Source organism: Ammospiza caudacuta, chromosome 24 (assembly GCF_027887145.1).
Source record: "Ammospiza caudacuta isolate bAmmCau1 chromosome 24, bAmmCau1.pri, whole genome shotgun sequence".
Classification (NCBI taxonomy): domain Eukaryota; kingdom Metazoa; phylum Chordata; class Aves; order Passeriformes; family Passerellidae; genus Ammospiza; species Ammospiza caudacuta.
The window spans coordinates 8,164,926-8,192,591 of record NC_080616.1 but is presented as its reverse complement, the minus strand read 5'-3'; the positions used below and the strand labels follow the sequence as shown (position 1 = coordinate 8,192,591).

Below are 27,666 nucleotides of genomic sequence, written 5' to 3'. Positions count from 1 at the left end.
GACCATTCCATCCACACTGGGACCATTCCATCCACACTGGGACCATTCCATCTACACTGGGACCATTCCATCCACATTGGGACCATTCCATCCACACTGGGACCATTCCATCCACATTGGGACCATTCCATCCATGTTGGGACCATTCCATCCACACTGGGACCATTCCATCCAACACGGGAGGGAGGGAAAACATCACTTCAAATAACCTTCAGAAAACACTAAAAATGACAAACCCAGGCTGGAGTGAGAGCTGCGCATTGCTTTGGGGGAATTGTGCACAGCTCACAGAGGAGCTGGGTGGCTCCAGGGACATTTTAAATGTGTCCCTTTGCTCTCAGCAAAATGTTCTGTGCTCGGCTGGGTTCTGGTCAGAAGCAGAAGCCTGGGACTTGTGGGAGGTTTTTCTTTCCCCCTTTCTTTAGGACACTCTGCAGTTAAGTTGTTTTTAACCAGTCAGACATTAACCACCAAGTGCTTCAGGACCTTCCTGTCTGACCTGGCTCTCCGGGGCAGGACTGCAGCTATTGCGCTAAAATCCATTAAAGAAGAACTTTTATTTTTTACCCAGTGAGAAAACGAGCGGCTCGTGGGAGGCAGAGGGGAAGGAGAGGGGCGGGAAGGCTGCAAATATCCCGAATTAGAGCGGCGATGGCAGCGGAGCCTTCCCAGCCTGCGCCTCTCCCACACTCCCATCTAGCGGCAGCCCGGGCTCGGGAGCGCTCCCCGCCCTCCTCATCCTCATCCTCATCCTCATCATCCTCACTCAGCCCACGCACACCCTACTCTGTGCCCCAGTTTATACAGAGACGTGCAGCAACCACCACGTTCACTGAAATTACTTTATTGCTAAAATATTTTACATTTCAGACAGATACCAACCTGCCAACACGGTGGTGCTTCTGCTGCTCTGAAAAAGGAGCTGCAGGGGTGCCTTGAAGAGAAGCAGCTGAAGTGACTGCTCTGGTCAGGAGGCAGATGTTTCCACATCATCCAGATGTTTGCATCCAGTCCCGTTTGGGCTGCATTAGGAACAGGGCTCTCTAGAATTCACCAGCTGCATAAGGAACACTTTTATAAAATGCTGTTTACAGAGCCTGCTGCCCCTGGTTCCCAGTGATGAGCTCTGTGCCCTGTGCTGACATTTCTGCTCTCACCAACTCGAGGGGGGCAGGAGCCCCCTGCCCTGGGGGTCCCTCAGGGTCTGACCCGCACACACAGAGGATGGAGCACCCAGGGGCCTCTTCAGATGCTGCTCCTTGAAACTTTATAAACAGCAGGGATTGAAGAATGAACAAACGCCAAATGAACAGAAAACCCCTTCAGCTGAGCAGGGACCCCCAGCCAAAGCCAGGCTTGAAACTCAGCATCATCCTCCAAGGCAGACAGAGCTTGGGATGGAACCAAACTCGTGCACAGCAGAGTCACTGTGGAAATACCAGAGAAATAGCTGCAGCAGGACCACCTGTAAAGGCCAATGGGCAACACAGGAGCTGCCTGCTGTCCCTTGGGAGGGGTGCATTAAACACAGCTCAGGGTATTGGGGGCACCTCAACAAACCCCCTGACCCACCAGGATGGGAGAGGAACCCCCAGAACAGGGAGCAAACCCAAAGGCTGGAAACGGTAACAAAAACACAGAAACAAAAATGAAAATGTACTAAAATTTAATCATTCATAAAAGCTGTAATTTAATCTGTGACAGTAAAACACAAGAAGCAATATTAGAGTTGGTTTAGTATATTATATATTTTTGCTTTTAAAGCCATAGAAATCAGTTATCCCAGTTTTTTTTCCTATAAAAGACCCATTTTTCCAAAGCATTATGCACAAACATTTTTAATTAGAATACAATGGCAGAATGAAAATAATGATATTCCGTAACTTTTAAATATAAAATGAAGTCAATGACTCAAAAAGTTATTTGTTGCAGTGAGTTCAAAGGGAAATTTTGGATAATATATATTTATAGTTATAGATATAAAATATAACAGTGGAACATTTTTAGTGCTTGATGGGGAGAAATTATGATAAAATGGTCAATATGAATTTTAATTATAGTAGCAATCTCTAACATTTGAAATGCATCCATGCTCCTTGGGATAATCATATGCTAGAGTCAATTATATTTATTTTCACATCTGTTAATTGCTATTGCAAAGGAGGAGGAATATTGGCTTTCATTTCCAAGAGATATACACAGAGCAACTGCTTTTTCCAGGGGCTGTGTGCAAACCATTTTTAAGATCTAAATTCTTCCTGCAGGATATAAAAAACAGGAGAAGCTTCTTCCGATATGTTACTTGTTTCCATAAGGTTCTGAAGTTGGGAATGCTGGCACTTTCCATTTAGGCAACAGTTCTTCATTCCTGCAATCTGGAGGGAGTAGAAGAAAATACAAATGAGGATGATGGGGGGACATTTCTGACTCTGCTGGTGCCACCAGTGACCTCCAGGGCCTGAAAGCCAACAGGCAGCAGAGGAGCTGCTTTTTCCCACAACTCAGGGCTGCTCCCAGGCACAGAAAACAGGAGATTGTGGGAGTGTAACTCTCCAAATGCCGTGCTTTATCAGGGCCAGAGCAGTGCCAGCCAAGTGCCAGCCTGCTGCCCCTGCCCGATGCCAGCAGTGCCCAATGGCAAAGGCAGGGCTGAACAGCACAGAGCTCACAGCTCAGCACAGAGCACAGCACAGCTTAGCTCAGCTCATTGAAATTACTTTATTGCTAAAAGAAAGTCATTTCAGTAAATAAAAAATACAGTTCGGTAAATAAAAAATAAAGTTCAGTGCAGCACAGCACAGCTCTGCTGGCTCCAGGAACCCCCCGAGAGCTGGCAAAAGCAGGAGGCAGAGCAGTGCCAGCACCCAGTGCCCCTCTCTGCCCCAAATGGGGACATTTCTGTCCCAGCCCTGGAGCTGCAGTTCCCTTCCAGAGCAGGACAGAACAGCTGTGAGCACACAGAGCTCCCTGCCAAGACACACAGGAAGATTATTTATAGCTCTGTCCAGTCTTGGTGTGTTTTTAGGTTGGGTTTGTTTGGGGGCTTTTAATGCTTGTTTTGGTTTGGGTTGTTTTATTTTTTTATTTCTGTGCCACTGAACCCCATGTCCACCCAAAGCCATTTGCAATTGTCCCCAACGGTGCCAGCACAGGGACAGCAGTGGCACCAACGTTTACAGAGAATCACTAGTGTTTCTCAGAGGATAACCAACATTTACAGAGAATCACTAGTGTTTCTCAGAGGATAACCAACATTTACAGAGGATGAAAAGGAAGCACAAGCCAGCCCTGGGGCTCAGGGGAAAGCTCCTGCTCAGTCACCTCAGGAGCAGCAGCAGAGGGCAGGGCTCTGCTGGGAGCTGCTCTGCTCACCTGGCCCAGGTGGGACCCAGGCCCCTCTTACCTGGCTCAGAGCTGCTGCATGATGGGAGTCTAAAGCAGCAGACATGATTTCTTTTTAGGCTTCTTCTTTTCCACTGGTGTTTTTCTATTTATCTGTCTGACCAGGTCATAAAAGATCTGCAAATGAAAAGCACAAGTGATAAAACACAAGCTGTCGGAACTGAGGCAGGCTGGGGAGCTGACAGCTCTCTCCTGGTGCCTGCAGTTATGTAAATTCAATTAAACCGCTTGAATTTATTACACATTTCTCAAGCAGCTGCTTATGGAGAAGGGAACCCAAAGCTCCCATCAGAACTGAAGGGAGCTGCAAACTCAGTTTATCAGCACTACAGCCTTCAGAAGGGCAGGGCAGTGAAACGGCAGCAGTTTCCTTGCTTTGGAAAAGTGGGAGGAAATCGGGATTGACAAAGGGGTTTTTAAAGCAGGCACAAAATCCTCAGGGATCAGCAGCCCAGGGCAGCCCCGGCAGGAGGGGACAGCCCTGTCCCTGTGCCCGAGCCCCCAGTGCCACCAGGGACCACCCCAGGGCCGTCCTGCAGCTGCAGAGCCTGGTCAGAGCTGCTGCTGCTGCTGGGAGTTGTTTTCCCAGCAAGACTCAGCCCATTTATAGCAAAATGAGCTTTGCAAAAATGCGTGCAGCTGGGTCACAGCATTGAGGAGAAATATTTCAACCTTCAGAGGGCTCCACCCTTGTCCTTGTTTATTTTTTCCCCTTCCTGGAGTGGCTGACGGCTCACAAATTCTTGTTGATTCCAGAGAAATTCACAAGACAAAGAAACAGTTTATAACATATTGTAACAACTGAAATCTGAGATTTTCCTTCCTCATAAATTAGATTATTAAAGTGCTAGAACTGACTGTGAGTACAGCCATCTGCAACAAGGTTTCAGGAATGGCACCATCCCTAAAAAGAGTCAGTGTGCTGCAAGAGCATCTCAGAGGTCAGCAGGAGGTCATCTGGATTAAAAACTTATTATCTGAAAGGTTTGGTTCACATGCAGCAAATGCATGTAGGAGTTTATCACTCTTTACCCAGATTTTAACAAATTTAGGAACTCCAAAAGCAGTGAGAAAGCAAGAATAAATCCCAAAAGAATGCAAATGGCTCCCCAGCCCAGGAGGCAGCAGGACAGAGCCCCAGTGCCCTGAGCTGCTTCACTCACAGCTCCTCTCTTTGATTCCCTCAGCTTTTGTACTTTTCACAAGTAGGAAATATCAGCTGGCAGCAAACCAGAACACGGAGATCGCAGCGAGAGCAGGAACTCGTCCTCCAGATAAGCACAGTGTCCTCTGTGCTGTGGGGGCTGCAGAGGCAGCAGGGACAGGCAGGACCCCCAGGGGTGGGGGTGGCACCCCAGGACCCCCTTGGCACGGGGTGAGGCCCGAGAGGGGCACTGTGCCCCCCAAAGCTGGGAATGCTCACAGCCCTGGTCTGGCACCTCCCTGGGCATCTGCTGAGGGCTGAGCTGCTCCTTGCTGCATCCCAGCCCAGACACACACACACAAATAAATCCCTGCTGGAGCAGCCTGGCTCAGCTCTGCTGCTCCTGAGCCTCGACCAGGATAATCCCAGCCCTCCCAGCCCATCCTGCTGGCTGCCAGGCTGATCCCAGCCCAGAGCTGCAGTTATTCTCAGTTCCTGGGGCTCCCCTCCCTCCCAGCCCATCCTGCTGGCTGCCAGGGCAGCTGGGCCCAGGCCAGGATCCTGCAGCTCCTGCTGCTCCCACAGCCCTGAACGGTCCCAGTTATCAGCTCTGCTGCACGGGCTCAGCTCAGCCTCTGGCACGGGCAGATAACTGCAGCACACTCAGAGCTGGTGCCTGATGGGGAGCAGAGCTGCCCCAGCCAGCCCAGGACCCCAGGAGCAGCACCCAGAGCAGAGGGGTCTCAGTTAAACCCAGGGAACTGCTCAGGTCTGCCTTTGGGCATGGCTTTAGCAAGCTGGGGGCTTGCAGGGGCTGTGATGGGGCATCTGCAGCCAGAAATGCAAATATTCCAAACCCAACAGCCAACCCCACACGAGACAAGGAGCACAATGGCATCACCCACGGTGGGCATGGCGGCAGTTATTGTGACAAACATTCTCTCCAGATAAAGCTTATCTAAGCTAAAAGTCATCCAGCTCTCTGTTCATGGCCCCTGGGAGAGGCTGTAAAACACCTCTGAGAGAGCTGGGGACTCACCCTGGCTGTGCAGGGAAAAGAGAGCACATCCCCGGGGCAGACAGAGTGCCTGGCACACTGCACGGCTGGCACACTGCACGGCTGGCACGCTGCACGGCTGGCACGCTGCACGGCTAGCACACTGCACGGCTGGCACACTGCATGCACGGCTGGCACACTGCATGCCTGGCACACTGCACGCCTGGCACACTGCATGCATGGCTGGCACACTGCATGCACGGCTGGCACACTGCACGGCTGGCACGCTGCACGGCTGGCACACTGCACGCCTGGCACACTGCACGGCTGGCACGCTGCACGCCTGGCACACTGCATGCACGGCTAGCACGCTGCACGGCTGGCACGCTGCACGGCTGGCACACTGCATGCATGGCTGGCACGCTGCACGCCTGGCACGCTGCACGCCTGGCACACTGCACGCCTGGCACGCTGCACGGTTCCCTTCCCCAGCTCAGACACACAGGGTTCAATGCCTCATTCACACTGGGAACACACACCACAGGAGGCGCTCACCTCATTTACGTTGATTTTCGACTTTGCAGACGATTCTAGAAAGGCACAGTTACACCACTGTCGTGCTAAGTTCTGCCCCTGCTCTTTGCCCACGACTCGTTCTTCCTCCAGGTCACATTTATTGCCAACCAGGATCATGGGAACCTGCACAGGAGCAACAGGGGGAGAAACCCATCAGCAAGGTCGTGTGCAGGCAGCTCTGTGCTGCTGTGGCTCTCAGGAATGCAGGGGGGGAAATTTTTCTCCTTAAAACTCCCAGCCATAGCCATTAGAGAGTGATCATATTTTTATTTTTGAGGCGTAAATTTTCCTTATTACATCGGGAACCTGGAGCCACAGTACAGATGAAGCAAATGCAAATAAAGCTCATCTGAAATCAGATCTACAGGCTCTATCAGCTTACACAGAGCTGTAAATATCCTGTTCTTTAGAGTTTTCTAGACAGTTAAGAGAAAATTTCTCATACTGAAACATGAAAATGTGTTATGAACATGTTCAGCAAGAAACCAAAGTGAATCAAGATGTGAAATAGGGCAAAAAGGGATACTGAGATGAGTAAGCAGTGCAGGTTTGAAGACATGAAACTGTGTAAGATTACTGCAGAAGGTATTAAAGGTTTATCCAAAAATGGAGTTTGGTGAGCAACTACCTCTGATCATTTGCTGTTAGGTGTAGGAGACGGGAATTTAAACTCTTCCAGATACAGATAATGTAATGATTGATGTACTGGGACTTTACACATGCTCTGAAAGCTCCCTCAGCGCTCCCCAAGGAGATCCTGTGAAAGCAGCTTTGTGTGTGGACGCCCAGCCCTGGTGGCTGGAGAGCAAAGCCCCTTAAGCTCCTGCAGGAACCCTCCCAGCCACGCTGTACTCACATCCTCGGTGTCCTTCACCCGCAGGATCTGCTCCCGCAGGTCCTGCAGGTCGTTGAACGTGGACTGTGCTGTGATAGAATATACTAGTGCAAACCCCTGCCCGTTCTTCATGTACAGGTCCCTCATGGCTGTGAATTGCTCCTGCAAGCAAACGGGTTTTACACTAATTAGCCGTTGAATGCAGCTAATGAACGGTTCCAAAGGAATACTGCTATTGTGCTGGAGACAAGAATGCAGTGCCACAGATGGATTTACATATTTACCCGCCACAGAAACCCACTGGAGCATGGAAATTGAATAAAAGCATTAACACTCCCTTTCCCTTTGCTTTGGGTTTTGTTGGTTTTTTTTCCCTTTATAAAGGGCTTCTTGGAAAAATGGGGGAAAGATGAAGAGCAGCAGTAAAACCATCTCTGCATGGTTTTATTGACTGAAATGCCAGAGCAGGCTGGACAGTGCCAGCCCAGAGCCCCAGCAGGGCCAGGACTTTTACCAGACCCACCCAGCAATGGTTCCTGCTCCTGCTGCTGAGGATTTCCAGGCTTTCCCAATAAAACCAACCTCCAGGGAGCCCCAGGTGCCTGGGGTGTGTTGGTTTGTTGGGGCAGGGCTGTGCCAGCTGCAGGTGACACTGGAGGGACAGCAGGGCAGTGCCAGGGAGGTGCCAGGGCAGCTCTGCTGGGGAGCAGCCCCCTTGGCTGGCACTGCTGCAGCCTGTGGCAAATTCACATTTCAAACCCTCCCGGAGCAGAAAGCTGACATGGGGATGGCACAGGAGGCACCAGGCTCTGTGTGCCAGCATGGGTAGAGCTCTCCAGGCACTGGCACTCACCTCACTGCTGAGGTTATCCAACAAAATCCTTCATTTAAGTGACTGCACTGATTTACTGCCTTTGCTTGGGCAGGATTACTGCTCCTAAGGAAGGCACTGCACAGCAATGAGATACAGAAATGGCACTTACTGTCCCTGCCGTGTCGAGGATCTCCAGCATACACTGCTGACAGTCTACCTCCACTTGCTGAGGAAAGAGAGAACAAAGCTCAGAATGAATGGTCTGCATGGGACAGGCAAGAGAAATCCCAGCTCTGGCTGCACCTCTGCACAAAGGGCTCTCAGCAGAGAGCACCTGCAGGGCTGGGCAGCTCTGCTCTTAGAGGATTAACCATGCCCCAAGCCAGGCATCTGGGTCAGCTCACATGCTCCAGGACTCCCTTCATTAGCAAGGCTTAAATGAGCAGCTCACTGTAAACATCTCAACTTAAGTGAGATTGGAAATATCTCAACTTAATCCACTCTTGCAAATCAAAGCACCCCAAAACTTGGATTTTTCTTTGCTGCCCAGAGAGAAGGGAGTAAGGAAGAGAAGAAAATGCAAAATGTTTCAGGACCCTCAGAGTGAGACTTTGCAAATCTTCCACTCTCTGAGAAATGTCTTGGATCTAAGGAGGGTAATTCCAGGAAAGTCAAGTAAATTTAACAGCAGAACTCACGGCACAATTTAATTCAATTATCACAGGCACAAATGTCACAACTTTTCAGTGTATGTTTTGGTGCCTTTAATGTGCTGACACTTCTGCTAATCCGTGGAACAATGGTTCACTTGACATCCACGCAGGGAAGAAAGCAGCTCTGTGCCTGGATTATGTAACAGCCCAGGGACCCTGCAAGGACTCTGCCCAGCAGCTCCAGCCCTGCACCCAAAGCAGCCCCAGGAATTCCCTCTGTGAGACTTGGAGGAGATAAAAATGATGGTGCTTTACCTTTCTGTATGAATCTTCTATTGTTGGGTCATATTTCTCAACAAAAATTCCCTGAACGAACTGTACAGTCTGGGGAGGAAGGGAAGAAAAACATCCTGAGTGAGCTGAACACAACCAGAAACATCAGGGAAAAGTAACAACAGTAAATCTGCTTTTAAAAGTCAATAGTAAGGAGCAGAGTAAAAGACATAAAATCTCTGTTTTGAAAATAAAATTGCCCTGAGTGTGACAATCTGACATGTGACACTCCTGATCTCTGCTGGACTTTACCTGCATCTATAATAAGTGAAAAGAAAGGCCAAGGGAGGAGCTGCAGGTCTGCGGGTGGTTTTGGGTTCTGTGTAGATCCAGGACTTTTACAAGTTTCCCTGTTTGGGTGGTGCAGCCCAGCTTCAGTTTCCAGCTCCCTGCAAGGCTCTGCACCTCTGGGCACCCTTGTAAATCCTGTCACCCTCTGCCACTCCAGCAGAGTTTCAGCCTCAGAAATGGGATCAAAGTGCTGCACAGACAACAAAAGCTGCTGAACAACTGTGGCTTTGTGACTGTGAGGGTTTCTGCTGCTCCACCAGTGCCCCCAGCAGCAGCCTCAGCACTGGGCTGGCACAGAGGGGTTAAAGCAAGCAGGATCTGCAGGGAACAGCCCCAGTTTGTCACTGCAGCCACGCACACAGGGCTGGACATGAACACCGGGCTCTTTGTTGCACAGGTCAGTCTGTGCAGTTGGGAGAATGAAATTTAAAGTGACCCCCAGATTATTTTAAATCCCACCTTGTAACCTCTCCTTGCCAATGTTTGTAAATAAGTACACAGACTGTGAAAGCTAAATATTATCCACTTCTAGCTGCTAATTGGCAATTACTGTGTGCTGCTATAAAAATAATGGATCATGAATTACCAAATTCATGCATATGAATTACCAGATATGCTGACTTAGCACCCAGCCTGTCAAAAGAATTTAACTTTTGTTTACCAGACTATTTGAGTATTTGCATTTCAGCTGATCAAAAGGTCAGGAATGGTGCTGACTCAGGCTTCACATCACAGAGAAGGAAATTCAAGTATGTCAGATGCTGAGTAATTTTTATTTACAGCATACTACTAAGTGCCCCACTTCACCTAGTGAGTCTTTCAGAGTTACATAAGAAAATTAAGATAATCAGGGAAGTGCTGGTGGCAAAAGCAATACAGATTGCTCACACTGCTGTGGAGGAACAGAGCTTGTAAAAAATTACACCTTGTAAACACCTTGTAGTGATTAGGGTGGCATTGCTGAAGAGTGCATCAAATTTGATGTACAACTGAGTAATCTCTCCTCCTGTTCACTGGGGTTCTGCAGGTGATTTACCAGGATTATCACCTGGCTGTGGCAGCAGAATAAACAATGAGGCAAGACACGAACACTGCTCAGCCATTATCGTGCCAGTGACAAGGAGCACTGCAGTTCTTGCTGCAGATAACTCACACTTGACCAGTTCTTTGCCTGTCTGCTGGAGAGAGCTGCTCGACCGCTGAGTGATAAATGGGTGACAGGAGTTTCTCTCTCAGTGCTCCACTCTCAGCCCTGCTGTGCAAAGCTCTCCTGAGGAACAGGACAGCACTCCAGCAGAGCAAAGCGCTGCTCCTCCCTCTCTGCAGGGGCTGTGGATGCTCTCAGGGCTGGGCTTGTGAGCCAGCTGCTGCCTCAGGATGGAAACCCAGAGCCCTGCAGGTGTGCAGGGCTGATCCCAGCTCTGGGACTGATCCTGTGATTGATTCCAGCCAGGTTTCTCCTGTTGGGCCTGCAATGCTCACAGACACTCAGCTGTGTACAGCACAGCACGCGTGCAGGAGGCAGACATGACACGCTAATTAGCAGCAATTAATCACCTCTCTGAAGCATGGCACAGCTCCCCAGCCCTGGCACAGTGGCTAGTGAGGTGCTGGCACGTGCAGAAGTGACCCAGGGTGCCCAGAGCAGCGGTGCCCCTAGAAGTGACCCAAGGTGCCCTGGTGTGCAGGGAGCTGCAGGGCTGGGGGGCTCAGGGTGACCCCAGACTCACCAGAGCAGACTTGCCCACACCTCCTGAACCAAGGACCACCAGCTTGTACTCACGCATGGTGTGGGCTGTGCAGAGAGCAGCGACCTGCAGGGCAGAGAGAGGGCAGAGTTAGAGCACAGAGCTGGGGGCTGCCCTGAAACAGCAGCACCCTGCACCTCCTGAGAGTGAGAATGCCTTCGCTGCCAGCCTGGGTTTCATCTTCCTGAACACAAGGCTGAGAATGGCACTCTGACAGCCCCAGGTCAGGGGAAGTGGCCACAGCTGGGTCCTGCCAGAGAGGAAGAGGATGGACACAGCAGGGACAGACACGGCGGCTGGGCTGGGCACCACGGGCTGTGCCTGTGCTCTGCTTCCTCAGCCAGAGAGGAAGAGGATGGACACAGCAGGGACAGACACAGCGGCTGTGCTGGGCACCACGGGCTGTGCCTGTGCTGTGCTTCCTCAGCCAGAGAGGAAGAGGATGGACACAGCAGGGACAGACACAGCGGCTGTGCTGGGCACCACGGGCTGTGCCTGTCCTCTGCTTCCTCAGCATTTCACGGCCCCAACCAGAGCACGGGACAGGAAAATGAGATCAGAAAGCAGCAAGTGAAGAGGTTTCCCTCTCCTCTCCACCCCCAGCAGGGAGGGATTTAGGTCAGTGCTTTCTCTCTGGAAAAGGTCAGGCCCAGCACACGGCTGCCAAGGCAGAGCTCTCTCTGCTCGCCCAGCACAGACTCTGCCTTTTTATGGAAATCTCACAACTCCCTCAAGTCACTACGCAGCAGCAGCAAACCGTGCTGCTCCTCGAGATTCCCTGACTAATAAGGCAAATGACAAAGGCAGTGATAAACACTGGCCAGAGTGTTTACAGAGCAGCAGGCTGGGCTGCCCCTGCAGCAAACAATGAGCTCAGCAGCGAGCCCCTTCCGCAGGGCTGCGCTTCCTTCCCAAGTAAGGCTGCACACACACACACACACCAGGCTGGACAGCCCCAGCCCAGGCACTGCAAACCAACCCTGCCCACGACTGTGGGCTTTGGGACAGAAACCTCCTCCAAGGGCTTTGGGACAGAAACGCACCAGGAGCCTGTGAGGAACAGGGGTGTATTTTGTGTTTTCAGCTGAATGTCACCCAGGTATGGGTTAAACAAAAACTCAAACATCCCATGGGCAGCTGGAGAGAGACCCAGATTCCTGTGATCAGTTCAGCACGACTTTAAACTCATTTTAAGGCAGAATAACAGAAATAAAGGGCTTGCCTGTGCAGTCACAGAGCCAAGGGAAGCTGCCCTTCCCTCCCCAAGCCCTGGGCAGGCAGCAAGGCTCAAGCAATCCGTGCAGCCCATCACTTTAAACACCTGCAGGAGGTTTTTCTCCAACTCCTGAAGCCCATGTGAGTGCAGCTGCCTAACTGCAAATTGTGAAAACAACTCAGACCAAAAGGGGCTTTCCAGAACCCCAAAGGCAGAGCAGGCACGGCTGTGCACTCCAGGACACTGACAACAGCTCTGGCTACATTCTGGGAACTGTGAGCTCTTCTGCTCCACCATTTCCCTGAGAAGTGACATTCACTTCCTTTCCTTCTGATATCGTGATTTTGAATGGGATGGAAAGGGGAATTCCAATTAACAATTCTTTTCCCCTTGATAATCCCTAGAAATTAAAAGCTGATGCATTTTTTATAAAGCACAAATGCAACTTATTGATCCAGTTTGTCTTCATTTACCTACAGTCCCAAAGAAAACCCAGAAAGCAATCAAGCTAAGGGTTAAATTTAGTTGTGAACTATTTAACTTCTTATTTATAGTAGAAAATACTTGTGGGAAAGCTTAAGCTGGGAGCAGTACAAAACTAACTTCTCATTTCTTCTCTACAGTATTTGCTGATTTTTTTTTCAGGTGCAACAGGAAACCAAGATCCTGAAAGGCACGAGCCTTATTACTGTAAACCCCACATGCCTTAATTATCTTGTAGCTCTTTCACAAGTATGTTAATGTTATCTGTTTATACGACATGAATAGAGAGCTCAAGAAATTACTATGCTGCATCCCAGCCAACTTTGCATTTGGCAACTGCTGAAGCCCACCTAAATGCAGTGAGACACAGCAGCATTCATTTCCATCCAGAGCTCTCTGGGAGGGAACAGCTCCATTTCCAATGGAATTGGACTATGGCTGTTGAGTGTTCTTTGGAGTCAGGAGAAGGGTATGATCACTAAAGAGTGTAGAAAAATTAACTGTAAATGTTGTGAGACTGGTCTCATTAATTCAGAATGCTGTAGTGCAAAAATAAAGCAACAGCTGAGTGTGTCTCCTTGCTCCCTTTGGCCAGTGTCCTGGTTTGAAAAGTGAGTGAGTGTTTTTGGGATGATGTGGTCAAACTGTGACAGCCAGGCACAGCCCCTGAGCCCCAGCAGGACAAACAAACAGGGGCACAGAGCATGAGTGCCACCCCAGCACTGCCCCAAGCTGCAGCCCCTGTGCCACTCCATCACTCTCCAAACCACCTGCATCACCTGCAGGGCAATGAACCACAGGGTTCTGCATCTGTAATCACCAAAAAACTCCGCTTCAGACACCTGATCCACCAGAATCCAGCTGTGCTCTGCACTCTTTAACAGGAGCATCTCTGCTGCTGCCACCAAAGCGCCCAGGCAGAGACAGAAATGGACTCTCCCCATTCCCAGCAGCAGCCCCAGCTGCCCACAGAGAAGTGGAGCAGACAGGGAGGTAAAAACCTGCAGGATATTTGTGTCAGTCTCCAGAGGCAGAGCAGGCACACATCCCTGGGAAGGACCACGGCTGGATACAAACCCAGCTGGAGCCCAGCCCCAAGCGTGGCTGCTCCCAGCAGCCGCCCCTGGGCTCTCCAGGCCCTGGTGCCCTCTCAGCTGCAGCAGCCAGGGCTGAGCAGGCAGGAAGGAGCAAACTCGAGGGTATTTCCCAACAGAGCTGCGGGAGGCCCTGGGGACAGGGGCTGAGGCCACCCAGGACAGAAACCTGATGCAAAAGCGAGCTGCTGCTGTTTCTAGAGTTTCAGCAGCTCAGCAAGAAGTTTGTAATTTGGGCAGTGGGGACAGAGAAGTGTGAACCAAATTGAGCAAACACAGCACTGAAAGAGTGAGTGCAAGAACTTCACTTATCAATTACTCACTCCAACAATGTTCACAGAAATTTCATTTAAAATATGATGAGAACACTAAAAATGTCTTACCTTGGCATAAAAGATCTCTCATCAGTGTTAGCAGCTCTACTGAAGGTTCTTCCAGGCTCCCCACAAGGAACTGAAAAAAAGAAGAATAAAAAAAAGGAGTTAATAGTTTTTCAAGTGTCAGCATTTGTGAAGCATCTCTGCAGTGCTTAAGCCAAAGCACCCTGTTCCTGTGGACCTCTCCTCCCCAGAACACTCTGCGACTTCACTTACACCGGAGAGACTCAAACTAATCATGTCTGAGGTTGCATCAAGCTCTGCAACACCTACAAAGTTCAGTCATTTTAGGGAATCCAGCAGGTTTGTGGCAGGGCTCCTTGCCCAAGAGCTTGAGAAGCTCCAACATTTCCAGTCCCCAATCTTTGTTCAGCAGCCCTGAGCAGCAGCAGAGCTGATATTCAGTGATCACAGCAAATCAAAATTGTCTTGAAACAGGTAACGGAAGCTCTCATAATCCTTGTCAAATATTTTCCCAAGTGTAAGAGAAAGTGAGCCTAGAGGGCAGGGTTATTGGGATATTGGGATGAAATCCTTCCCTGGGAGGGTGCACAGGGTGGGCAGAGCAGCTGGGGCTGCCCTGGATCCCTGGCAGTGCCCAAGGGCAGGTTGGAGCAGCCTGGGCACAGTGGAAGGGTCCCTGCCATGCCAGGGGGACAGGGCAGGGCACTGAGCTCCCTTCCACCCCAACCACTCTGGATTTTTGTGCAGTGCCGCCAGTGCAAGCTCCAGCACTTCACAGAGCATGGCTCAGCTGCCCCTGCACCCAAAGAGCACAGCCTGAGTTTAAATGGGGCTGAGAGAAAAGGAACAGAAAGGAGCAGCACAGAAACCACAGCACCAGCTCCTAGAGACAGTGTGGGATGGCATCTCGAGGTGCAGCTCATCCCCAGCACTGAGGGGCTCTGCTCCTGCACCCCAGCACTGAGGGGCTCTGCTCCTGCACCCCAGCACTGAGGGGCTCTGCTCCTGCACCCCAGCACTGAGGGGCTCTGCTCATCCCCAGCACTGAGGGGCTCTGCTCCTGCACCCCAGCACTGAGGGGCTCTGCTCATCCCCAGCACTGAGGGGCTCTGCTCATCCCCAGCACTGAGGGGCTCTGCTCCCTGCTCCTGCACCCCAGCACTGAGGGGCTCTGCTCCCTGCTCCTGCACCCCAGCACTGAGGGGCTCTGCTCCTGCACCCCAGCACTGAGGGGCTCTGCTCCTGCACCCCAGCACTGAGGGGCTCTGCTCCTGCTCATCCCCAGCACTGAGGGGCTCTGCTCCTGCTCATCCCCAGCACTGAGGGGCTCTGCTCCTGCTCATCCCCAGCACTGAGGGGCTCTGCTCCTGCTCATCCCCAGCACTGAGGGGCTCTGCTCATCCCCAGCACTGAGGGGCTCTGCTCCTGCACCCCAGCACTGAGGGGCTCTGCTCCTGCTCATCCCCAGCACTGAGGGGCTCTGCTCCTGCTCATCCCCAGCACTGAGGGGCTCTGCTCCCTGCTCAGCCCCAGGAAGATGCCCTGGCATGGAGGAAGATGTCCTGACAGAGAGAGGCAGGCAGCAAGGGCCACTCACCTGGCTGTGAGGAGGACAAAAGCAGTAACTCCTTGCTTGCCCATCACTCACACCTCCTTGTGCCTGGCTTTCAGCAGCAAAGCAGAACATTGAACATTTCCAAGGGAAGAGCGGGGTCAGCACCGTGCCCTTCTGGGCGAGCAGCACAGATGTGCAGAAGGGCAGCACCTCACTCAGGGCTGGCAGTGCCACCCCTGTGCCCGTGCCCTTTCCCAGATAGAGGCAGATCCCTGGGCTGCTGCAGCCACGTGTCCTGGTTATTTTTATCCTGGCAGTTCAATGCTGAATTGTGGCTACTATAAACAAACCTGTTTCATTCTCAACTTGGAAATGTTCTCCGTGCCAGTTTTCTTCAGTTACTATAAACTAGGCCATGGAAAGTGGTGGATTTTCTTTTTTTAAAAGTGTCAACTAAACATTGCTCAACACTCTACCAAAACCACTCCATTACTCAGAGCCATGTTGGCAAAACAAACCCAAACCCAGCACTTGTTCGAGGGGGAGATTTACAGCGATCAAAGCCACGCTTGAGCTGACAGATTCCCTCCAGAGTAAAAACAAAGAGTCCAAACAAACAGAGAACGATGCAGCAGCAAAGGCTGGGAACTCCAGGCCAAGGATCTCCCCTTGAACCAGCCCAGCCCCGCTCCTGGCTCTGCCCAAGGACAGCTCCTCTCAGCACCTGCTCCCTCATTGGTTCTACACCGTGTTCAGAGGGCTTAAATTACTCAATGGTGTCTAAAGCACAAGAAATACTTCCCCAATGCTCACCAAAGCTGTCAGCAATTACACAATGGCTCCAGAGCTGTGCAGGGAACAGGGATGTGCACCCCAAAGGGGCTTGGCTCAAATCCCACACTCCTTAGCAGATACCACCTCTGAACAGCAGCAAGGCAAATAGAGATTACCCTGCTAGTTAGCAAGGAGTCTCTTTAATTAATACAAATCACTGCCATGGACTCACAAAGCCTTCTCCAAGGCAGTCAGAGTCCCTGGCTTCAGGGCACAGGGAAAACTCCTCCACCTTTCCTGAGGCCGCCAACTCCAGAAAAAGGAGAGGGAAGAGGAAAACAAAAGACTAAAAGACCAGACTAAGCAGAAAGCAGGACTCCAATGTGACTTCAAAAGCACAGTTTGACAAACTTCCGCTCACAGACTCTGCATTTATTTCCTTGCTCATTATCACTGCGGTCTCTGACACCACAGCAAGTGTGTTTTAGGTACTGACATTACATAACAGGTAACATTTTATAATTTGTGCCAGAAATCTCAGCCTCAGTTTGGTAATTTTAACACCAAACTCATTATCATTTCCACTGCCTGCTTTCAGCATCAAATCAAACACCAATCAAGGCAGCAAAGGTGTAATTAGCTATGCACAAGCCTGCTGTGGGGTGAGTCATGTCACCACCGAGGTGCATTCCTGATGCTGGAACATGCAGGCTGTCCCTTGTCCAAACCATCAGTAATCCAGGTGTAAATGTATTTTCCTTTCATTTTTCAGGTAACAAATAACCCCAAAAGGACCCAGCAAGAAGCACACACAGAAAATGAGGCTGGTGACAAGCCAAACAAGCAGACAGGTATGCGAGAACACAGGAGAACGATATGGGTCAGAGGTGCTACCTGGAGAGCTCCATCAGAAAAGGCAATAGAGCAGCCCTCAAACCCTGCATCCATCCCCAAAACTGCCAGCCCAGGTGTGTGCAGCTCAGAGCCACATCCCAACCACACTTTGTGCATCACCCCACACCTCCTGCAGCCTGGCAGGCTCCTGAGCCAGGGCCATAAAGGCTGGGCAGAGAGTAAAGTCCTGCAGCAGCAGAGCCTGGGCTGGGCTGGAGCTCCAGCAAATTAACTGCAGCCCACACAAACACGGCCCAGAGACAAGCTCCTTGGAAAACAGCAATAATTCTGTCACGGGAAATAGTCATTTTGTGCACAAACACTCTGGGATTGATCCTCCTCAGCCTGTAATCTTTTGTGCAATCAGCCTCACGCTGAACCTGCAATTTCAAATATCATAATGTTAACTTCTATGGAAGTGGCTGCCTAATTATTCACTGGAAATTGCTCTGCTATAGAAGCTCTCCAGGCAAGGAACAAGGGCTCTGGGCAGCTAAAGCCTGTCGTGCTGAAACGGCTAATTTATTTTTTGTCCTATTGCTCTGCACTTGCAGAAAGTTGCTAGGGACATGTGCCAGCCAGACAAAGGCAGGGGAAAGGAAGCCAGCAGCACAACTCAGAGCCCAACACACTCTGCATCCCCAAATTAGAACAAAGCCCTACGTCAGGGGCTGGAGCTGGCAGCTGCCCTCCAGCCAGACTGCAGCACTCTGCAAAGGAATGCCAACCAGAGCTGCAGGCAGGGCACAGCAGCGGGCACACCGAGGCAACACACACTGCTCAGTTCCCAATATCTGGAATGGTTTGAGGGCAGGGATGGCAGGGACGGCAGGGACAGGGATGGCAGGGATGGCAGGGATGGCAGGGGCAGGGATGGCAGGGATGGCAGGGATGGCAGGGGCAGGGATGGCAGGGATGGCAGGGATGGCAGGGACAGGGATGGCAGGGATGGCAGGGGTGGCAGGGGTGGCAGGGACGGCAGGGCACAGCTCCTCCCAAGCAGCACCACGGCCACATTCACCATTTCTCCTTTTCCATGCAGCCCCACTGGAGCAGCTCAGCAGAGGGCTCTACACCATTCACAGGAGTTCTCCACAGCTTTTTTTGGAAATAAAAATAAAAAACCACTTCCTTTCCCCCTTCCTCATCAGGCAAAGATGTAAACATTAAAGGGCAGATCTGCCATTGGGCACAGCAGCCGCTCAGGGCACTTCCTCCTTTTGCTGCCTATCACATCCACAACTTGCCACTGATTTTTAAACCCTGTAAAGTTTTTCATTCCTCTCCATTTCCTTTAGTGGGAAAAATATTCTGACCTTTCATAAAACAGATTAAATTCCAGACAGACCTGAGGAGGCTCAGTGGTAGCAAAGACCAGCTCCATTCTACTTGGAAGGAATAATTTGTTGTGCTGATAGTAGCTTGGCAACATTCGCCACTATTCTTCCTGGTTTATACAATTAAGAGTAAATAAGTGACATGAGGTAGATAGATTGGCACTGAAAGTTCAGCCTGCACTTTAATTATTTTATTTCTGCAGTAGTAGTGACGAGACATTGGCCATAAAGTCCAGTTTGAGCTTACTTGGTCTCCAGCATAAAAAATATAATAGGGAAAAGCTTCCAGGCCACTAAGGATTCTTTGAAACCTCTCAATGAAGTTGGAGAGGTTCAAACTGCTCTTCCCTTGTATTTCAAGCTGGCAGTGGGTAGGTTAAGACAAGGTATTGGGAAGAAAGTCTTTACCCAAAGGGCAGTGAGGCCCTGGCACGGAGCAGCTGTGGCTGCCCTGGAGCCCTGGCAGTGCCCAAGGCCAGGCTGGACACTGGCACAGGGGAAGGTGTCCCTGCCACGGCACTGGATGGGCTTAAGGTCCTTCCAACCCAAACCGTTCCATGATTCTATGGCTTACACCCACCAGTGATAAACCCTAACACGGGGCACATCCCAGCCCTTCAGCACACCGGGCTAACTCACAAACCCCAGAAAATGCTGAGATTCTTTAAATCTGCCCGGCACAGCCACCATGATCTGTGTTTGCACGCTGGCTGTGACCGTGCAGCCCGTTCTAAAGGTCAGCTCTGCATGTGCAGCCCAGAGATTTTCACTTGCCACAAGCAACCACCCCCCCCATTCCCACGCAATTAAACGCCTCTTTTAACAACAATTTCCACAATGAAAAGCCCCACTGACCATATGGCCGCTTATTAATACTACATTTGTTTATCAGTTTAAATAAACCCCCTGCAGCAATGAGCATCCGTGTAATGAGAACTTAAACACAGCTCACAAGGGATGTCCTGGCACTGCCAAGTGGGACTGCACCTCCCCAATGCTTTTCAGGGCAGATTTCAAGGCTTGACAGGAACCTGAATGGCACTGAGTGCACAGAATTAACTGCAAATAGACGGGAAAGTAACAGTTTCGTTACGTTTCGTAAAGAAATTAAGTTATTTAATGTGGTGCTTAATCCTCCAGTATTTAGCTCAGCCCCTTAATGCTGCTTCCTGGAACCTTGGGCCAGAGTGGGGGTGGAAACTGAATTTTCTTCTACAGCGAAAATGAAACTTCCTTCTGTGTGAAGGTTTTAACCGAAGGAATATTCAGACAGTTATTAACACTTCAGTGCCAGAGAGAGAGCTTCGAGACCAGAGGGGTTTTAACCAAACTGCCAGGCCTGCCCTCTACACCAGGGCTTCTCTCAAATTTCTTAATCCTCCTGAACCTGCTTAAAAGGGAAAAACCCCTTTGACAATTCATCCTGGAACTTCCTTTTTGGTGAATAAAAGGTGACATTAAAGGAAACAGCTCTGGTAGTTTAATCAGTTTTATACGAGCCATTTCAGTATTTACAGGTCAAGCTTGACTACAACCAAAACAGACAATTATAGAGCAGCCTTTAACCAGCAGCAAGGCCAGGGCTGGGGCAGCACAGGGGCTGGATCTGACTCACAGGAAGGGAGGGCACATCCCAAAAATCCTCTCTCCCACACTAGTATGTGCATTTGTCAAACACACAGCCTGGGGACAGGAGGTTCTGCACTATGCAGGACCTGGGCACACAGCTCGCTTCATCTGAGTGTAAATTGCCATCTCCACAAGTTCTGCGCCTTCCTCGTGGTGAGAACACTTTCCACCAAATTAAAAACTTCCTCTATCTGTTTTTTTCTGGAGTAAATCTACAAACAGAGAATCAGACCGACCCACGCTTTCAGCACAGAACTACCACCACTGGTTTGTAAAGTTCCCAAATCTATTTCAACTTCCACCCATGGAGATGCAGGGGATGTGAACCTGGCATGAAAAGGACAAGGGGAGTCACAGCATGAACAGGGCAAGGGCAGCTACAGCACCCAGCTCTGCACACACACTTTCATCCTCCTGTGACACCTGCTAAGCCACCCAGCTCAAGTTTGCTCTGCTGCCAAATGGATTTGGACTCAATTATTGTGTTTGCAACAAGGGTTTGGGCAAACAGCTCGTTTAACAGAGGCTGCAAAGTACTGGAATTACAGAAAAAAGGACAAGCCCCACTTTCTCAGAATCACACCACCGAGGAAAGTGCCCTGGAGCATTACAACATCTGTTTGATCATTTCTAATGGGATTCCTGAAAAAGCCCTGACTGCATTCTAGTGATCAATATGCCAATGCAGTGTATTCACAAAACAAGGCAAAGCCATAATAATATTGTAACCTCCACAACTTCATAAGTGATCTGATGAGTTAAAAGCCCTAAATGCATAAATATTTCATAAGAAAGGCTGTCTGGAACCACTTCAGTCTGTATCTTTAATCATAACGTTATTTTCAGCTACAATTAGTGTTATAATCTAAAGCAGAAAGCAACAATTGGCTAAATTTATTTTATCTTCACCCATATTTACTTCATAAATCCAGCAAGTTTTCTGTTCTTCAGGCCTGATACCCAGTAACAGTTACTTAGCACAGGATTGACAAAAACATCAAATCTCAGGGTAAAGCAAGATGTGCTGGAATGAGACTGTTACACAAAAAAAAGGAGAATTGCACCAGAAATAGCCTTACCCAGTGAACTATGAGTTACTTTTAACTATCACGTGGTGAGTGGCATATAAAAAGATATTATTCTGCACGTCAGCTGTCTGTAATGAAAGTTTTCCTCTTCTCAGCCGCCCCTCCCTACCACTTCAAGTCTATTTGCATGAGAGAAAAGCACATTGCATAGAAATACAACACAAAAGGCATTGCATCCAATGCATGCGGCCGAAGCGCTCCTCCCACGTCCTCGCTGCTTTCCAGACCCAGGGTCCATTTCCAGGTGACAAGGTGGGAAATGCCCGATTGCACAGGGATTCCTGCCTGGGACAGGGAGCTGCAGCAGGGCAGGAGCAGCCCCAGCTGCAGCAGCGATGCTAGAGCAGCCTGCACTGCCCTCGGCTCACACGCAGTGCCCCGCTCCAACACGACAAGTTCACATTTTTGCAGCATTACAACACCGCACAACACAACCTCATTGAACCCAACAAATATTTCCACCAAAAAAACCCCAAAACATTCCAGCCAGCCCTGAATGTGCAGTCTCTGACCAGGGAAATGCAAGGAAATGCAAGTGTCTGTTTTCCTGCAATGCTCCAGCAAGCAGCAGTTATGCAACACAGCCCATTGACAAGCACGCTCCCAGGTGCAGAACATTCCCAAAAAGCAGGGCTCTGACAAAGCAACAATCCCCATCACAGAAATGCTCACCCTGCTTGTTACATGGAGCACATTTCTGAGTGCATTCTGCCTCACTGAAGCCATGGATAAAGATTTGTTTCAGCCCCAACACAGCCACTGCTGTGGGCACATCCAGACCTCTTGCTTCAGTGCCCCAGATGGATTTAAGTATTTCCCATCTTATCAATATTCACAATAAATAACAAACCACAATGCCTCGGGCCACCTGCTCAACAGGACTGCCATTGCCTGGCTCCCCACGTTTTGAGTCAAACAAAGTCAAAGAGGCGAAAGAGCAAAGCCAGCCACCTGCAGCCACGGGCTGTGAGCAGCCCTGGAGATTCATTTTTGCCTGTTTTTCCTGTTACCTGTTTCTCCCTGGAGATTCCTTTTGGGCTGTTTTTCCTGTTACCTGTTTATTCTCTGGTATAAAAGCCCAATGCAGGGTCAGGGTCCCCCTCAGACTGATGATTCTGTTCACCAAAAGAAAGCAGTTTCCAAAGCATGCCAAGCCTGCTTTTGTCAGCATCTGGGCTTCCCAACCAAAAAGATCCAATGGGTGCCTTTGCCTGGGTTCGGGTGAAGCCAGGGCAGCTGCAGTGAGGAAGTGCCTGTTCAGGTATAGCAGGTATTTCCCAACTGCCAATACCTGCTGGAGCACACATCAAAACATCAAAACACCGTCTTTATGTGGCCACCCGACCTGCTCCAGCAGCTGACAGCTGGGAAAGAGCCCCAGCCCTGCCCTGGGCCCTGCTGCCACAGAGAAACAGAGCCAGGCAGTCCTGAGCTCACCCTCAGCCAGGGCTTTGAGCACAGCCTGCAATAGAGAAGTTACAGACCCAAAATGACTGGGCATCCAGGGAGGGATGGGCTCTGGTGTCCCATTTTCTCCCACACACACCCCTGAGGATCTTCCCACAGCACATGAATGCAATTTGAGTTTAAACACAGCATTTCTGATCAGGAATGTAACGCTCGGTGCCTCCTCCTCGAGCACCACCCTTCTTCCCACAGCCTCCTCATTTTAATATTGTTAAATGGCTTTCTCTACACAACTTCATTACTGCAGCATTTGCAAGGGAAGAAGGGATCTCTCAGGAACCAGTTCCTGTCCCTCTGCAGATCAAAACTTGTTTCACAGCAGACCTGGGAGTGAAACGGCACCAGAGGTGCGGCACAGAGTGCTCCAGTGTAAAAACCAGGTACCAAGAGCTGAGCAGGCCCACGTGTGTCCTGACTGATGCTCTGCTGTCACTGGGTTCCCTTTCCCTCATAGGGGAGCTCAGAAAACAGGCACTAATTAACAAAATTATGCTATCACAGGAAATAACAGGAAGCTTCTCATAATGAGCCATTTAGCTCTGAAGGGTTTCAGTCAGACATGTCAAACCAGCTCACAGAGGATGTCAACAGGCACCAGCACACAGCCAGCTGAAAAACAACCAGCACAGACCCTCAATCTGCTGCAGGAGAGAGGCAGCTCCAGGTAACTCCCATGAACACAGGCTGGTCCTTGCAGGTAACAGCCTGGTACCTCTCTGGAACATTCTGGCACCAGAATGAGGCCCAGGGCACGCTCCTGCCAGCTGTCCCAGCACAGCAAAGCCACCACAGCATCCCTGCTGCAGCACCAGGCTGAATGAAGGACACTGCCCTGCCCGGGCCTGGCAGGAGCTGCAGGTTCCTCTCTGTCCTCCATCGGCAGTGCTACTGGCACAATTAATGTGTATATTCTTCACACCCCTTCAATCCTTTCTCCTCTGGTGTCACAGTCCAACAGGGCTCCACTCCCCCAGCACTGATGGTTTTCACTCTGATGCTGGTGCTGGAGACCCTGAACTGCATCAGCCGGGTTCCCACTGGGCTCTGGCTTCCAGGAGGTGCTGAGTGCTCAGCAATGAAGGTTCCGCAGTGGGAAACAGAGGATTCAGAGTTTGCCTTGCCTTCCTCCCCTCCAGGGGTGAGTAACGCACACAGCTCCATCCCACCCCCTGCACTGGAGCCTCTGAGCCTGACCCTGCCCTCCAGGAGCTGCAGGGAGCCCACGGCAAGGATGGAGAGGGACCGTTCACATTCACACAAGGTCTGGCACCTGAGACAGGCTGGACCAAGCTCAGCAACATGGACAGCTCGTTCTTCCTTCAAAGAGACTTTGGGACATCCTTACTTATCTCCGCCATTAGGTGTCATGTTTCCAGCAGGAGCAACTTTCCTGAAGAGCAAACACAAATGCCTACAGGAAAATTTCACTCTGGGATTTAGAAGCATCCTTTTAAGAAGACGCTTTCATTAAAATTCTGTTTAATTTCCAATTAACTATTAAATAAAAGAGTAAAAGAAAACCAGTAACTACTTCAGCACTCAACACAAAATGAACTGAGGCCATACTTTAACCACCATCCTCACTACCTCATCTTCAAAAAATAACCCAACAACTCCTGAAATCAAGGCCAAAAAGTCCAAACAGCACCCCTGGACTTGAGCAAGTTTTCAAAGTTGTGTCTCTCTTGAATCTGCTTCTGCCAAATTAAATACACAAAGTTATAAGAAGCGACTGATGTTCAACACTAATGTGGCTCATCAGAAATGAAAAGAAAGTGATAAAATAGGAAGTCTCCCATATTACCCTAAAACCCAGAAGTTTTGATCAGGATCCACAGCCAGAGCCAGCTAAGCTGATTTTGGCAAGGCTGAAAGTAACACTGGATCAAGGATAATTCTGAACTTCAAACAGCTACACATAAAAAACACTTCAAATATAAAGCCTAAAGGTTTGAACTTATGTATGTTCAAAAGATACACTTTGTTTCCTCTAGGAAAACAGATAACAGGTTCCTGTTGTCAGAGCATTAGGATTCCTCTTGAAGATGATTTTTAAAGTCTGCAGAGCTGCACAGAAGCAATCTGTTCTCTAAACACTGAGTTCAAAGTGCCACTGAGCGCGCTGTGCACGTGCAGGGTACAAGAAAAAGCACTGCAATATAAAGTACAAACAAATGCTTGGAGTTGTTTATGCCCAGGACGATGATTCAATATACAATTAAAACTTTAATGTTCAAGTACATCCACATGTCACCCTCCTGCCATTTAATTACTTTTCAGTTTTTTTAAGAACAGTCCTCAGACTGGCTGAGCAGCCACCAAATGCATCACCAATAACTCATGTCTGTATATTTGCAACTTACGGCTTCAAATATAAACTGCTCCAACGCTCTGTGTAAACACGAGCCTCCAAACAAAAGCATTAACCTGTCACTGGACTTATGCTGCGCGAGTAATGCGGCCCGTTTGGCAGGAGATCCTCTCAAACCTCCAGCAAAGCTACTTACCCTGAACACAGCCACGCCAGGGCCAGGACACGTGATGGCAGGATCCTTCCCGGGAGCCCTGGGGTGCCAGCCTGCCTGGGACAGTGCCCTGAAGTGATGGGCATCATCCCCAGGACCAGGCTGTGAGCAGGAGCTGGGCATCGTCCCCAGTACAGGCTGCCCTGCAGCGCTGGGCATCCCCAGGCCCAGGCTGCCCCGAGCAGGAGCTGCTCTGGAACTGTTCTGGAGCTGCTCTGGAGGGATAACTCCGCTCCCCTCCGGGATCAGGCAGTGCCAGCACTGCGCATGAAAACAGATTTTTATTTTTAGAAGCGGCGCGAGCGCAGCACTTCCTGGCGGCTCCACCTTGAAGAACGACAGACGCTCTGTCACCCTCCATTCCAAAAGCAGCATTTCACAACTTCTGCTACCTGCCACAACACAGGGAGGCAAGGGACAATCTGCTGAGAACGGCAAGTGACAGTTTCCCAGTTTGTAACTTGGCACTGAGAACTTCTGTTGGAATATGCTGCCAGTCTTCGCTCGCATCAATAAATCGATGCCTTTTTTCCTGCCACGGGGATGAACAGAGCATTAAATGTTTTTATGTATGACACTGATTTTTTCCATAGCAACCGGATGTGAACATGGCATTCCCGGAGCAATGAAGTCACTATAGCAACGTGATAATGATGTCAGAATAATCAGCATTTCATACTTGTGAAATACATGGCTTCTGTGAATTCAGAAAGTCACAGAGACCACAAGAGCAAGAGTGCTCCATCTGGAACTTCCCTTTAACTTGTCTGCTTTTGGATAACTTCTCATTAAAGGCACAGAGCTTTGCTAACGCACCATTTTCTGTTTCTCCGAGCCCCATCCATTACTTCCTGAAAGTCTCACAAATTCCCGCATTAAACCCAAGGATCCGCTACACCAGGGAGAATTACTGACACACCATTTCAGCATGAAAAAAGCAACGACACCAATCACAACAGTGAAACATTTCACAGCAGACAGGCACTGTCAGCTGAACAGACGCTCTCCTCGACTCTTCAAATAATCTGGTGTCTCTTTGCGGGGAGCAACACAACCACTCAGAGAGAATTACAGCAGCAACAGAAATTACAGAGCGCCGGTACAATACTCCGAAGGCAGACAGGCGTTTTCAAGTCAAACAACTATTTCAAGAAATATTATCTCCCCTGTCAAGCTACTGAAAGGAAAAAAAAAAACGAGTTTTCATGGTTTGCCCTTCCTGTTTGCAGCTCTTTCCAAGCTGTGCGCAAAGCAAGACCCAATTCCAGCTCGGTGTCAGTCGGAACTGGCTCGGCTGTGTCCAAACCCCAAACCCACACGTTCTGGACCTCAAATATCACCAGCAAAGACATCAACTAACGAGAAGCACCTAAACACCAAAGTTTCCCTACGCAGAGAACGGCTTCTCTTTAAAGCGAGCGAGGGAAGTGCAAGAAGCCTTTCCAGAGCTGAGGTGGTCTGGGACAACCGGTCCTTGGGAGTGGGGGATGATGATGGGCTGGGAGGGTGAAGATGGGCTGGGAGGATGGAGCGGAGGGTGAGGATGGAGCAGAGGATGGGACGGAACGGAGAGTGAGGACGGACCGGAGGATGAGGATGGGCCAGCCCGCTGCTCCACGTGGCTCACGGGGGGCTCCCCTTGGCTTGTCCCACCTGCCCAAACCTCCTGCCGCCCATGCGGGCCGCTTGTCCTACCGTGCCCCGTGCCCCGTCCCGCCGTGCCCTGTGCCAGCCCCCCGGCCGTGCCCCGTGTCCCGTCCCGCCGTGCCCCGTGTCCCGTCCTGCCGTGCCCTGTGCCAGCCCCCCGGCCGTGCCCCGTGTCCCGTCCCGCCGTGCCCCGAGTCCCGTCCTGCCGTGCCCTGTGCCAGCCCCCCGGCCGTGCCCCGAGTCCCGTCCCGCCGTGCCCCGTGTCCCGTCCCCCGGCCGTGCCTCCAGCCCCGCTGTCCCTTCACTCCGCACAAGCCCCGGTGCCCCTGCCCAGCCCAGCGCGGGCAGCGCGGCCGCCCCGCACGCACCTGCCCGCAGGGGCACCGCGACAGTTCCGCCTGCCGCCGGCAGCCCGCCCGGTGCCGCACAAGATGGATGTCCGGCGGGGCCGGCACGGGACCGGCCGGCCAGCACGGGGCCGGGGCCGGGCCCAGCGCCTCCCCCGCGCTCCGGCCGGGCCGCGGGCAGGGAGCGCCCGGCGCGGCCCCGCTGCCCCCGCCCGGCCCCGCCGGACTCCGGCCCGGCCCCGGCCCCGGCCCCGGCCCCTGCTCCGCTCCGCCCGCCCGCGGCCTCGCCAGGCCCCGCCGGGACACCCGCGGCCGCCGCTTCCCCCGCCCGGCCCCGGCCCCGGCCCCGCCGCCTTCCCCGCTCACCGCCGCCCCCGGGCCGCTCCCGCCGCCGCTCCGCCGCCGCTGCGGGCCGGGGCTGGGGCTGGGGCTCGGCTGCTGCCGCGGCCGCTGCTGCTGCTCTGCGCGGCGGCGGC

At 51.1% G+C, this 27,666-nt stretch overlaps 1 protein-coding gene across 2 annotated transcripts; it reads right to left on the bottom strand.

Moving 5' to 3' along the window:
* Positions 1–1,649: 1,649 nt before the first annotated feature.
* Positions 1,650–27,666, bottom strand: RAP1A (RAP1A, member of RAS oncogene family). 2 transcript variants are annotated; one of them, XM_058819580.1, is made up of 9 exons: positions 27,557–27,666; positions 13,970–14,039; positions 10,776–10,859; positions 8,737–8,805; positions 7,938–7,994; positions 6,976–7,116; positions 6,099–6,242; positions 3,404–3,519; positions 1,650–2,375 (listed from the first exon to the last, which is right to left on the bottom strand). In XM_058819580.1, exons 3-8 carry the CDS (start codon positions 10,830–10,832, stop codon positions 3,433–3,435), a joined length of 555 nt encoding a protein of 184 aa, XP_058675563.1. In that variant the 5' UTR covers positions 10,833–10,859; positions 13,970–14,039; positions 27,557–27,666; the 3' UTR covers positions 1,650–2,375; positions 3,404–3,432. The 2 variants fall into 2 exon arrangements, with proteins under 2 accessions (XP_058675563.1, XP_058675565.1); XM_058819582.1 differs by lacking the exon at positions 27,557–27,666 and adding an exon at positions 27,212–27,268.